Consider the following 13209-nt stretch of genomic DNA (forward strand, 5'->3'; position numbering starts at 1 on the left):
GTTACGCCAACTCAAAAAGGGGGCGACACCTCCACATATGGTTAGGGTTAGGTAAGGGGCTCCCTATATATTGCTGCCGATTTGGAGCTCCCGCCCCTTTTTGGAGCAATGCCTGCAGCTATACCCTTCTCTAGTTTTCAGTTATCAATGCCAGTGTAGAAATTCATTATTCACAGTCAGTCATCATTAATTCAATTCATGAGTGAAGGTGTTCAATAACAGAGCAGTCACTGAGATTTATGCCACATTCCAAGTCGGAGGTGGGAATACCTGAGTTGAAATTTCCCGTTTCCAACCTTAAAGGGATAGTTCACCCAAAACTAAAAATTCTCTCATCATTTACTCACCCTTATGCCATCCCAGCTGTGTATGACTTTCTTTCTTGTGCAGAACATAAATGAAGATTTTTAGAAGAATATTTCAGCTCTGTAGGTCCATACAATGCAAGTGAATGGGTGCCAACATTTTCAAGCACCAAAATCCACATACCGGGAGCATTAAAGTAATCCATATGACTCCAGTGGTTAAATCCATGTCTTCATACACAATATGATAGGTGTGGGTGAAAAACAGATCAATTTTAAATTATTTTTTATCATATATTCTCTCCCTGCCCAGTAAACAAATAGAATAATATTAGTGTAGATGCCATCCAGTTTTTTCACATCACGGTCACATGTGCACACCACAAGATGGCATCATGACTCAAAAAGAACATTTCATGTTATTATGCAATATACCCTTTTCACATTCCGGTTTTGGAACGCAGGAGTAACTCTCTCAGCAGCTGTAATAGAAACCCCATCGCATCTGTGGTCATTCTTATTTCAAAACTAATTCCAGGGTAATATATCACAAAGCATAATGTTATAAATTTACACTCAATATTTAAAATTACGATATTTACGCTGCTAAATAAGGCAGAAACGTGTCATCACAGTCTGTGAAAAAGGTCTATATTGGCAAAAACATAAAAGTCATGTTGTATATTCATACATTTCGTGCAGTGAAAATACTTGAGTTTGTTTTTATGTTTCACAAAACCCAGCTCCCTGTTATGTTTGTTGGTGCTTATCGCTGAGGTGGTAAGTGGTGGTGGCGTAGTGGACTAAAGCACATAACTGATAATCAGAAGGTTGTCAGTTCAATACCCCCAGCCACCACCATTGTGTCCTTGAGCAAGGCACTTAACTCCAGGTTGCTCCTGGGGGATTGTCCCTATAATAAATGCACTGTAAGTCGCTTTGGATAAAAGTGTCTGCCAAATGCATAAATGTAAATGTAGGTCAGTTGATCGATCTAACCTGACTTTACAAATCAGATGTCCGACTTCGAGCATCATTATTTTCTGTTTTTTTTTTTTTTACTTTTTTATTTGGAATGCCCAATTCCCACTATTAGTAGGTCCTCGTGGTGGCGTAGTGACTCGCCTCAATTCGGGTGACGGAGAATGAATCTCAGACAGTTAATCTGCGCATTTTATCACGTCGCTCATTGTGCATGACACAGTGGAGACTCACAGCATGTGGAGGCTCATGCTACTCTCCGCGATCCACGCACAACTTACCACGCGCCACATTGAGAGCGAGAACCACTAATCGCGACCATGAGGAGGTTACCCCATGTGACAAGTAGCGGTTGTAGCTTGTATGACGCCCTGGGCGAAACCTGCTTCAACCCCCCCACCCCCCGGACAACTGCCCATGTCGCCCATGCCTAAATCCGCCACTGCATGTGACTCTACCCTCCCTAGCAACCAAGGCCAATTTGGTTGCTTATGACACCTGGCTGGAGTCACTCAGCACGCCCTGGATTCGACCTCGCCCCCCTCAGACATTATTTTCAAGAAGGAGTTGAGAAAATTCATAGTTCAGTGTTGTCTGGAATGCACCAGAAGTGAGTAAAATTCGGCTGGTCATGTGATCCTAACATGGCAGCCCCCATGAGGGGACCTTCTCCATGTAGAATAAAACAGCTTTTATAAGGTTACAGATATGACTGTTCATGATTTTATAGGTATGTTTCAAATTTACCATTAATTTCTTTATGAGTAAAAAAATTACTGAGTGCACCTTTAAATGATTTTGCTGAATAGGCTAATAGGTAGATGTTTTCTACCTTTATTTACCTGGCACTCTTATTACGACTTTTATGCTTTGGGGGAGGGAATGACATTTTTCAGAGCATGCAGATTTGCTATGTGCTTTGAGAATTGCTCATAACGTAAAATCATTTAGGTCACAAATTAAATGTGCGCAACTTGGCTCTGACTTTGCTTTGGAAATGATTGCATGTGTGTGTTGGTTCATGGGAGGGGTTATGATTACACTGCAGTACCCGTGACTCGTAATGTAAGACTGTAGTGACGCCCCGGGTGAGAGACAGGTGTCCGGGCTGGGGGCACATGCCGTTATTGAGTCCTTTCCCGCGGGGCGGTGAGCGCTGTCCTGTCCGTGTCCCTGATGGCATTTGAGTGTGAGCAGCGCGCTCACCGGGAGCAGCTTTACGGCGGAGCGGGAGAGTGTTCGCCGGTCGCTCCAGCGTGCAGAATGATTTCAGCTGTCGTAAGGACTTTCCCATCAGGATCACGTAGAGGCGACCAGGGTGTTGCGCAGCCCGATTTGTGATCGAACAACGTGGACTAACGGGAGATTCCGGGGTTATTATGGCTTCCAGCGCTGGGAAGATGAACCAGCCCCGGGACGGGACCGCTATTGCGGACGTTTCCAATGTGGAGCAGGAACTGTATGACTATCAGATGCACACGAAAATGTGCAAGAAAATAGCGCAGCTGACTAAGGTAAGCACTGCATTTTGCTGCTCAACTAACAGGACTCATATGGTGCACTACCGGTAACCCAGTCCGTTATTAAGCCCCCGGTATTACCGTCTGTCTACCGCGTGCCGCACTGGTGCATATTACCGTGGTGCATAGGCTATATGAATATGTGTAATAACTAAACAATCAAATAAGGACCAGCTACTCCCGTCTACTGCGCACATTTTAAGCTACATTCTTTCTATGTACTTAAAAGCACTACAGTGAGGACAGTCTGTAAATATTAAATACATATCAGTGTTTATGCATCCTGAGCCACTGGCATCTCTTCATTAGGGAAGGAATGCAACAGGGTTTAACTCATAGTCGCATGTCTTTCCATCACAGGTGATGCAGAGGCAGCCAGAAGGCAATCCAAGTCACGAATACAATGCAAACGTTTTAAATAGGGATGGGCATTTAGAGTAAATGTAGTACTCTAAACTCGAAATTTAGAATTAAGATCAACCTTTAATTGGAACACTGTGCATGAACAACAACATCTAGACAACATCTTTCCATGTCTTCTGAAGGGATACAATCACTTTTTTTGGGGGGGGGGGGGGTTGGAATGCCCAATTCCCAATGCGCTCTAAGTCCTCGTGGTGGCGTAGTGACTCGCCTCAATCCGGGTGGCGGAGGACGAATCTCAGTTGCCTCCGCGTCTGAGACCGTCAACCCGCGCATTTTATCACGTGGCTTGTTGAGCGCGTTACCGCAGAGACGTAGCGCGTGTGGAGGCTTCACGCTATTCTCCGCGGCATCCATGCACGATTCACCACACGCCCCACTGAGAGCGAGAACCACATTATAGCGACCACGAGGAGGTTACCCCATGTGACTCTACCCTCCCTAGCAACCGGGCCAATTTGGTTGCTTAGGAGACCTGGCTGGAGTCACTCAGCACACCCTGGATTCAAACTGGCGACTCCAGGTGTGGTAGCCAGCGTCTTTACTCGCTGAGCTACCCAGGCCCCCCAAAAATAGATGCCCTTTTAAGCGGAAGTGCCTTTAAGAGCACAGAGATGTATCTTTTTCTCACTTGGACGAGATCTCTGGAGGGCACACACACACCTATAAAGTGCGTAGGCAGAGAGAGAGAGAGAGAGAGAGAGCGAGAAAGTAAAGAAATGTTAAGATGGTTTAAAAATTAAAACTGATACACGTCATATTTCATGCCTCTCAAATGTTTTTCTTCTTTATCTGTCAAAATGACGGACAGCATTTTGCAATTATCTGCCAATGTTGTAAAAATTCTGTACATAAAACATTTCGTGTATAAACATTAATGTAAAGACCTATAGAGTGATGTATTGCTTTATCAACCAAAACTATTTTTTTTAAACTTTTGCATATATCGCCCACCTATAAAGAACCTGACCAGAATTCAGTGTTTTATTTGAAAAACTGACCTGAACCTCATCTGTAATCCAACAATTTTTTGGGTCCCGTTGGGCTTGGGTCGGGTAGCAGACCTCTAAGCTGAGGTGGAAACACATGTTGCTAGTTTGAATCTTTGTATGGTAAATCAGTGAACTGGACAGTTGTCGGGATACCCCTCCTACCCATACACAATATGCTCTTGAAACAAGACACTTGTCCCAAGGTTACTACAATTAGAATACTCTAAGCCACTTTGGATAGAAAGAATGTGCTTAAACACCAAGTGACCAAGCAACTTATTCCACGCGCTTTTTACAACACACAAAATCAAATGCATATAAGCACAAAATTGATGTTCATTAACAAAACAGAACTTTTTCATAGAAGTAAACACATTTACACGCACTCCCCCCATATTTTAGAGTCTTGGAAATTCAATTTCAATTCATTTTTTTATTATTATTTTTTTGTTAAACTACACCTTGATGATGCAGGATAAAATCAGTAACCTTAATCTATGTCTAACACAATGTAAAACAGATATTATCCTCTAGGGCTAGGCTAACAATCATGTTTAACCATGGAAATGTAGAGGATAAATGTTGTAATTGCCATTTACACAACGCTGTCATTTGTGTCTATAAAGGAGGGTGAAGGAAAGGGAGAGAGTGTGTATCAAGTTTTATTAGTATGGAACTTAGTCAGGTTTCATTTGATGCGAATGAAAACGAAGCTCTGAGGGATAGATAGCTTGTACTGTAATGTATAGGTCTTAAGTCAACGGTAATTTACTTGAAACTTTTTTAAAGGTGTTTTTTCAGTGGTTCGTGAGCTGAACGATAAATACCCTGTTGCAATGCAAACTATTGAATGGACTAAATCTTCCCTCATTTCTATACCTCACAGTCTTGTTTTCATTCTCATCAAATTAAATATGGCTTCTTCACTGACTAAGGTCAGTTGGGGTTGAGTAAGAACATAGATAAGTCAGCACTGTCATTGAACAAAGTAGGTCAGGGCTTGAAATTCAAACCCATCACACTGTGTGAGCTGGAGTATCAACAGCTGTGTGGAATCCCTCTCTCTTTCCTCATGTAAACAAACTCTTATTAGTTATCTTTAGCACTTGAGGGACTCATACACAACTATTACAATAGGTGCAAACATTGATGCTCAAGAAGGAAACACATTATATTAAGAACCAAGGTGATGTAAACTTTTAAACAGCATGGTTTTTGCAAAGTGATATTATTTTGTCTTGTTTTTTTTGTTTTTGTTTTTTCTCCCATTTTCTTCCCAATTTGGAATGCCCAATTCCCAATGCGCTCTAAGTCCTCGTGGTGGCGCAGTAACTCGCCTCAACCCGGGTGGCAGAGGACGAATCTCAGTTGCCTCCGCATCTGAGACCGTCAATCCGCGCATCTTATCACGTGGCTTGTCGTGCGCGTTACCGTGGAGACCTAGCGTGTGTGGAGGCTTCGCGCTATTCTCCGCATCCACGCACAACTCACCACGCGCCCCACCGAGAGCGAGAACCACATTATAGCGACCACAAGGAGGTTACCCCATGTGACTACCCTCCCTAGCAACTGGGCCAATTTGGTTGCTTAAGAGACCTGGCTGGAGTCTCTCAGCACTCCCTGGATTTGAACTCGCAACTCCAGGGGTGATAGTCAGCGTCAGTACTCGCTGAGCTACCCAGGCCCCATTATTTTGTCTTGTGGGATATATGTAAAATCTGATATGTAGCTTCAGAAGGGCAGTACTAAATGAAAAATACGATTGTTTCAAACTTACAATTAATTTCTTTGAGCAAAACCACAAGAAAAAAATTGTGAGTGCACCTTTAAATGAGGACGAATGGAAAGAGAGACACAGGTACTTCAGCACTTAAAATAATCATTTAAACAAAAGCCATTTTCTCTCCTCTTTTTATCAGCATTTTTTTCTGACCTAACATTCCCTCTCTACCAGTCGGTTCCAGTCTGTTCGACACTATGTGCACTGTAAGTTATGTGTGCTGTGGTTCTATATAAAGCTAGCAGACATTTCTGTCTCATAGATATATGACATTTCTTTCCCTTATATTCTGTGCACCGTAAAACATGAGAGTTCATGTCCAAGGACAGAGAGAGAGAGAAAATAGACAGAGGGTGAAAGTTAAAAGAAGTAGACAGGGCTAAGACAGAGAGAGAGGGCAGATTGCTTCCAGAAACACTGTGGGGTATGAAAGAGAGAGCGAGCGGGTGAGTGAAGAAAGGAGAGAGTAAGTTCCTGGCAGTTTATCATACGGAATGCTCAGCTCTGCTGTGGTGGCGATTAACGACAGACAGACAGACAGGCGTCATGGTACCACACGAGCCGCTGGAGGGATGAGTGAGACGTCGGGAATCTGATGACACCCTAGGCATGGGGCCTTACGGGTAGGACACATTGATGGAGAGCCAAAGTGACGTGTAATATTAGGACTGTCTCATATGCCTACACACACAGGCTCAAATACACTGACACTTACTGTATGACCACAAACTAAACAGCGTTTTGAAAAATAGACTATATGGCCCAAAGTAAGTGGAAACCGCCTCTCATTGAACAGGTCTGGCTATTCCAGCTACACCCATTACTAACAGGTGTAAAAACTAAAAAATCATACAGCAATGCAATCTCCTCAAACATACATTTTCAGTAAAAATGGGCGCTGTCATAGGATGCCACCGGTAAAATAATTCTGAGTCTGGTGTGGAAGAACTTGACTGGCCTGCACAAAGCCCAGACCTTATCCCCATTGAACACCTTTGGGATGAATTGAAACCTAGACTGTGATCCAAGCCCTATCGCCCAGCGTCAGTGCTTGACCTCACTGATGCTCTTTCTCATGAATGGGAGCAAACCCCCACAGCCTAGTTTCAACATGTAGTGCACAGTCTTTTATAGAAGAGTGGAAGCTGTTATAGCAGCAAAGGGAGGATCAACTCCCTATTTATTCCCATGGTTTTTAAATTAAACAAGAAGCACATATTGGTGTTCGGGTGTCCTCATACTTTTGGCTATGTTGTGTACATTCAGCAGCACTCAACCAATCACAAGCTCTCGTAGAAGATTAAAACTTACAAGAATTCAAATGCAAAAACTGGCTTTAGCAAACAAAGTGTAAACATACACACACACACACACACGATGAATAACTACAGGCTAAAGGCCTTTGCACACTCTAACAGGTAAAGATTGGGCAGGGAGGAGGCGGGAACCAGCTGAACAGTCAACATAAAGTTTTAATATCAAACTCAACTTAAAACCATCATAAACAAACATGCAGCACGGCCGCGTGCATCTCTCTCTCTCAAACCTGCCCAATTCAGGCCAGGGTGCCACTGGTCTGACTAACCCCCCCCATCTCTGGGGGGGAGACGCTGCCCTTCTGGTCGTTCTGTCAGTCGGTGGTCCACCCCGCCTCCTGTGACCCTGGGGGGAGAGAAGAGGGGAGGCGTGGGGAGAGGGAAAGGGTGAGCGGAGACACACAGGGAGAGAGAGAGAGAGGAGAGAGAGAAGAACTTGCTCACTGGCTCCCGGACGTGCTGTTGCCCGGTCCTCAAACGCTCCTCCGCCCTCTGGCGGACGGCAGTGAGTCCTCCGGACCCTGGCGGACGGAACCGCTCCTCCCCTTCTCGGCAGACGGCAGCGGTTCCTCCAACTCGCCTGGCGGATGGCAGCGGTGAGGACTCCGTGACAGCGCATCCCTCTTCCCTCCCGGGTTTCGGCACCAATGTAACCGGTAAAGGTTGGGCAGGGAGAAGGTGGGAACCGGCTGAACAGTCAACATAAAGTTTTAATATCAAACTCAGCTTAAAACCAACATAAACAAACATACAGCACGGCTGTGTGTGTATCTCTCTCTCTCAAACCGGCGCCTCCGGCCGCCCCTTATCTCGCTCTCCCACTGATCAGCTGATTCAGCGCTGGCCGTGCTCCATCATTGCCTGGCCACGCCCTCCTCCTCGTCACACACACCAAACGCACATTTTCGCCATGATTAACATTTTAAATAGAAACACTAGATTCCTGTGAAGCCATTCACTCTTGGAGCGAATATTCGCGCGGCGACAATGCGAAGCATTTTTTATGGTGAGTGTCAAATTTTTTTCTTCACCCAGCAAAGAAATGCCCTGACCAATAAAATATGAGCTTTGAATCACATGCTGCTACAGTTACTAAAACCAGTGCAACTGGTGGCACTAAAGCACAGAAAGCTGTTTTGACCACCGACATTAAAACGCTGAAGGAACTCAAGGAAGAAATCCTGTACAAGCAGTGAGGACGTGCATAACTGGTACATATTTTCTCATATGAGTTTTCTTAATATGTAAATTATGTTGCTGCATCACTGCCTTGTAAACCCTTTAATCTTATGTGGATTGTCTTCGTAATGCATTCCATATTGCTTTGCATATAATCTTACATGAGTTCTCTTATATCCCTTATATATTATATGCTGCAGCACTTTTGGCTTTGTGTCACTTTTTTTAAATAAACAACCTTATGGATCTTAAGAGCATATGATTGATCCTGATCAGAGAGGTGGAAGATTTTTATCAGTTTGCTCTTTGGTCAGGACTATAGAGAACATTAGAAGATACACAGATGTGCTTCCAGGTGAATTATTTGTCTGTGTTGTCCCTCCACTGTAAAGCTCTTTTTACAACATTTGTGGATATATATTTTATGTATAGGTCATATATTCTTTAAACACTAAGAATGAGGAGCAAGAGGCAACTCTGCAATCACTACGGCACATTGCCACGGAGACACAGGGCAGCCTCCAGCCAACCACAAGCCAGGATGATGAAGAGGACGAGTCAGCATCTGTTCTGAGGACACGCCTTCTAGAGCTGCAGGCCACAGTAGAGGAGGTAAAAGCATCTGGAAATCAGCACGTCATCCAACATTATATTAATATCTGGGTCACAATATTATATTTCAATTTTTTGTTTAATGAATAGATAAGATGAGTGGTTCCCAAAACTGTTTGACGGCAAACCTCCCATTGTCCAAGACAATATTCGAAAATAAAGTGTTACCCTTATTTTAAATTCTGTTAAGTAAACTTGAGGCCTCTTGGAAGTGTCTTGAGTAGGAATTTGAGATCTTGCTCTAAGGGCTCCCGAGCCACCGGGGGCCCCGCAAATCAAGGTGTTTTTTATATATATATATATATATGCTTAAAGCTGTTAGTAAGACATCTCAGGCATCTATTAAGTCGCAATTAGACAAGTATAGGGTGCCCCCTTGTGGCCCGAGATGGAATGGAGTATGTAAGGATTGATTGCGAGGGGCCTCCAAGTGGGATTTTGCTTAGGGCCCCCATATGCTCAGAAACATCCCTGAGGTGATGTAATAATTGCAGCAGGCCTCATGTGTGTTTTTAGTTTACAGTTTTATTGTAAGTCTTCTATTTTAACCTTAAAGTTTACTTGCATTGTCTGAGGCAGACAATTTTAATTTAAAAATAATTAAGGGTCTTCCGTTGAGCTCATATTAGCCACATCTCTGGTTTCTATATGGGTTTAATATAGAAAATACCCATAAAGGCATGGATAGAATCACATCATTCGCTTAGCATCTGTGGCTGTGTGTCCATTTCAGGTGGAGGAGCGCGGACAGAAAACTGAAATAGAGTACACGGAGCGCATAGCTGTGTTAACCCAAGAGACAGTGGATCTGCGAAGAGACTACCATAATCTGCAAACAGAGAGAGACAACCAACACAAATTACTGCAACAAACACAGGACGAAAACAAACGACTAGAGAATGAGTGCCAAGAGCTACGCAGAGCCAGAGATGAAGAGAGCAAGAGAGAGGAGGAGGAGAAGATGCATAGAGTGGAAGAGGAGAGAAAAAGAGATGAGGAGGACAGGAATAGGGAAGCAGGAGAAAGAAAAAGATTAAAGGAGGAATGTGAAGAAAGGTTGCAAGCATTGAGACAGGAGATACAAGCTCTTAGAGAGGAGAAAGAGAGAGTAGAGAAGGAATGGAAGAGGGAGGTGGAGGAGTGGAAGAAGAGAATGAAGGAGATGGAAGAGAAAAGGAGGGAGGAGCAGGAATCAGCCAAAATGATGCTGCAACAGAGCCTCAATGAACACATCTGTCAGTGGCACCAGAGAGAGCAAGAAAACCGCAAATCCCAGAATGCAACACTTCAGCAGAGGCTGAGAAAAGCAGAGGCAGAGTTGGAGGTCCAAGAACAGAGGCTGACTGAAAGCAACAGACATTGCAGCAAACTTCAGGAGAGAGTAGAGGTACACATGTGCACATGCATACCTACACACACCAGTGACAGCAGGAGCTTCTCAAAAGAGGAGAAGTGTACAATACCGGATGTATTATTTTGGTATCAGTAAGCTTCCCTAATGGCAATATGTGATCAAACTCAGAACTGTTTATTTACAATATTCACAAATGCCAAAAGCAAAGGAATATTAAAAACCATGTGTCACAACAGAATGCAGTCTAAATGTTTATTGTTTGTTTCATGTTAGTTCATATTGCATTAACTAATGTTAACATATACAACACATTACATTGATAACCATAAAAATTAATTTGGACTTGTCCCTCCTTTTCTTTACACAAAGCAAAAATGGACATTTACAATGGGGCACTTACAGTGGAAGTGAATGGGGCCAATTTTTGAAAGGTTTAAAGGCAGAAATGTGAAGCTTATAATTTTATAAAAGCACTTACATTAATTATTCTGTAAAAACATTTTTGAGCTGTAAAGATGTTTAATTTGTCTATGTTGCGGTGGACTGTTTTTCTATGTGGATGAACATCTAGTTATTACGTCATCATCAGAATCAGAATGAGCTTGATTGACAAGTGTTCTCACGTACACAAGGATTTATTTATTTTTTGGTGATAGGAGAAACAAGTGCACACAGAACATTACAGTGAGACAGAATATAAAACAAGGTAAGAGTATAAATAGACATAAAAATAATAGGACATATAACAGAATGGCGTATGTACATGTACATGTGCAAGTGGTAATGTATGTGCAAGGTAGGGGTATGTACAGTTATTGAATTAAATATGTGAATTTACATATGTATTTACATTTTTGCACTATGGGGGAGTCCTGAACGGCAGTTTAATTGTTCATGAGGAGTAAAACCTTTTCTTGTGCCTGGATGTCCTGTCGCTGAGTGCTCTGTAACAGTTCAAAGAGGGAGTGGGCAGGGTGTGTGGGGTACAGAGTGATTCTACCTGCATGTTTCCTCACTCTGGAGACATACAGGTCTTGGAGGTTGGGCAGGGGGGCACCAGTAATCCTCTCAGCAGTGCTGACTGTCCGTTGTAGTTTCCTTCTGTCTGATTTGGTGGCTGAACCAAACCAGACAGTTATGACAAGACAGACTCAATGACTGCTGAGTAGAACTGTGTCAGCAGCTCCTGTGGCAGGTTGAACTTCCTCAGCTGGCAAAGGAAGTACAACCTCTGCTGAGCCTTCTTCACAATGGAGTCTGTGGGTGTGGGTGTCCCACTTCAGGTCCTGAGAGATGGTAGAGCCCGGGGGGGGGGGATTTCTCCTGAAGTCCACCATCATCTCCACTGTTTTGAGCGTGTTCAGTTCAAGGTTGTTGTGACCGCACCAGACAGCCAGCTGATCAACCTCCCATTTGTATGCAGACTCATCACCATCGTGGATGAGGCTGATGACCGTGGTGTCATCTGCAAACTTCAGGAGCTTGACAGTGGGGTCTTTTGCAGTGCAGTCATTTGTGTACAGGGAGAAGAGCAGTGGAGAGAGAACGCATCCCTGAGGAGCACCAGTGCTAATTGTGAGGGTCCCGGATGTGAGTTTCCCAGTCTCACTAGCTGCTGCCTATCTGTCAGAAAGCTGGTGACTCGTTGACAGATTGGAGTGGGCATGGAGTGCTGGGTCAGTTTGGTTGAGAGAAGATCAGGCATGTCCACAGATAGGATCCTTGCATAAGTCCCAGGTCTGTTGAGATGTTGCAGGATATAATGCAGTCCCATTTTGACAGCATCATCCACAGACCTGTTTGCTCGGTAAGCAAACTGAAGGGGGTCTAGCAGGGGTCCAGTGATGTCCATCAGGTAGGCCAAAACCAGTCTCTCAAATGACTTCATGACCATAGACGTGAGAGTGACAGGTCTGTTGTAATTAAGTCCTGTGATTTTGGTTTTTTTGGGAACCGGAATGATGGTGGAGCATTTGAAGCAGCAGGGAATTCACACTGCTCCAGTGATGTGTTGAAGATCTGTGTGAAGATGGGTTCCAGTTGGTCAGACTTTCAGACAGGCAGGTGAAACACCATCTGGACCTGAAGCTTTCCTAGTCTTTTGTTTCCTATAGACCCAGCACACATCCTCCTCACATATCATAAGTGCAGATTGAGTAGCAAGAGGGGGGAGGAGGGGGGTTCCATGAGGTGTTGGTGTGTGTGTGAAGTGAAGATCAGAGCGGGGGAGGGGTGTGAGACTGGGCTTTTCAAACCTGTAGTAAAACACATTTAGTTCATCAGCCATTAGTTGACTCTCTACAGAGCAAGGGGGAGGTGTCTTGTACACAGATGCAGGATCATTGGCTGAAAACTGTTTTTTCAGCTTTTCAGAGCAGCTTCTTTTAGCCACACTGATTTCCTTAGTAAGTATGTTCCTGGCCTGGTTGTACAATGTTTTATCCCCACTTCTGTAAGCATCCTCTTTGGCATGACAAAGATGTCTGAGTTTTCCTGTAAACCATGGTTTATCGTTATTGAATGTCCTAGAAGGGATGCACATATCCTCACAGAAACTGATATATGATGTCACAGTATCTGAGCTCGTCCAGGTCTGTGGCTGCAGCCTCAAAAACACTCCAATCAGTGCAGTCAAAGGAGGCTTGTAGTTCCAAGCTTCATTGGTCCATCTCTTTACAGTCCTTACTACAGGCTTAGCTGGTTTTAGTTTCTGCTTGTAAGTCGGGAGAAGATGAACCAGACAATGA

The 13209-nt window shown here is 43.9% G+C and overlaps 1 protein-coding gene across 2 annotated transcripts in view; it reads left to right on the forward strand.

Annotated features, from left to right (window-relative positions):
- Positions 1–2344: 2344 nt before the first annotated feature.
- The window catches only part of LOC127445151 (protein FAM184B-like), a 34550-nt gene continuing 23685 nt past the window's right edge, over positions 2345–13209 (forward strand). For both annotated transcript variants that reach the window (XM_051704994.1, XM_051704995.1), the window contains exons 1-3: positions 2345–2800; positions 8929–9108; positions 9842–10495. In XM_051704994.1, the coding sequence (XP_051560954.1) occupies positions 2666–2800; positions 8929–9108; positions 9842–10495 (969 nt within the window). In that variant the 5' untranslated portion in view covers positions 2345–2665. The remainder of the gene's footprint in view (positions 2801–8928; positions 9109–9841; positions 10496–13209) is intronic.

Source organism: Myxocyprinus asiaticus, chromosome 8 (genome assembly GCF_019703515.2).
Source record: "Myxocyprinus asiaticus isolate MX2 ecotype Aquarium Trade chromosome 8, UBuf_Myxa_2, whole genome shotgun sequence".
In the NCBI taxonomy this organism is placed as follows: Eukaryota; Metazoa; Chordata; class Actinopteri; order Cypriniformes; family Catostomidae; genus Myxocyprinus; species Myxocyprinus asiaticus.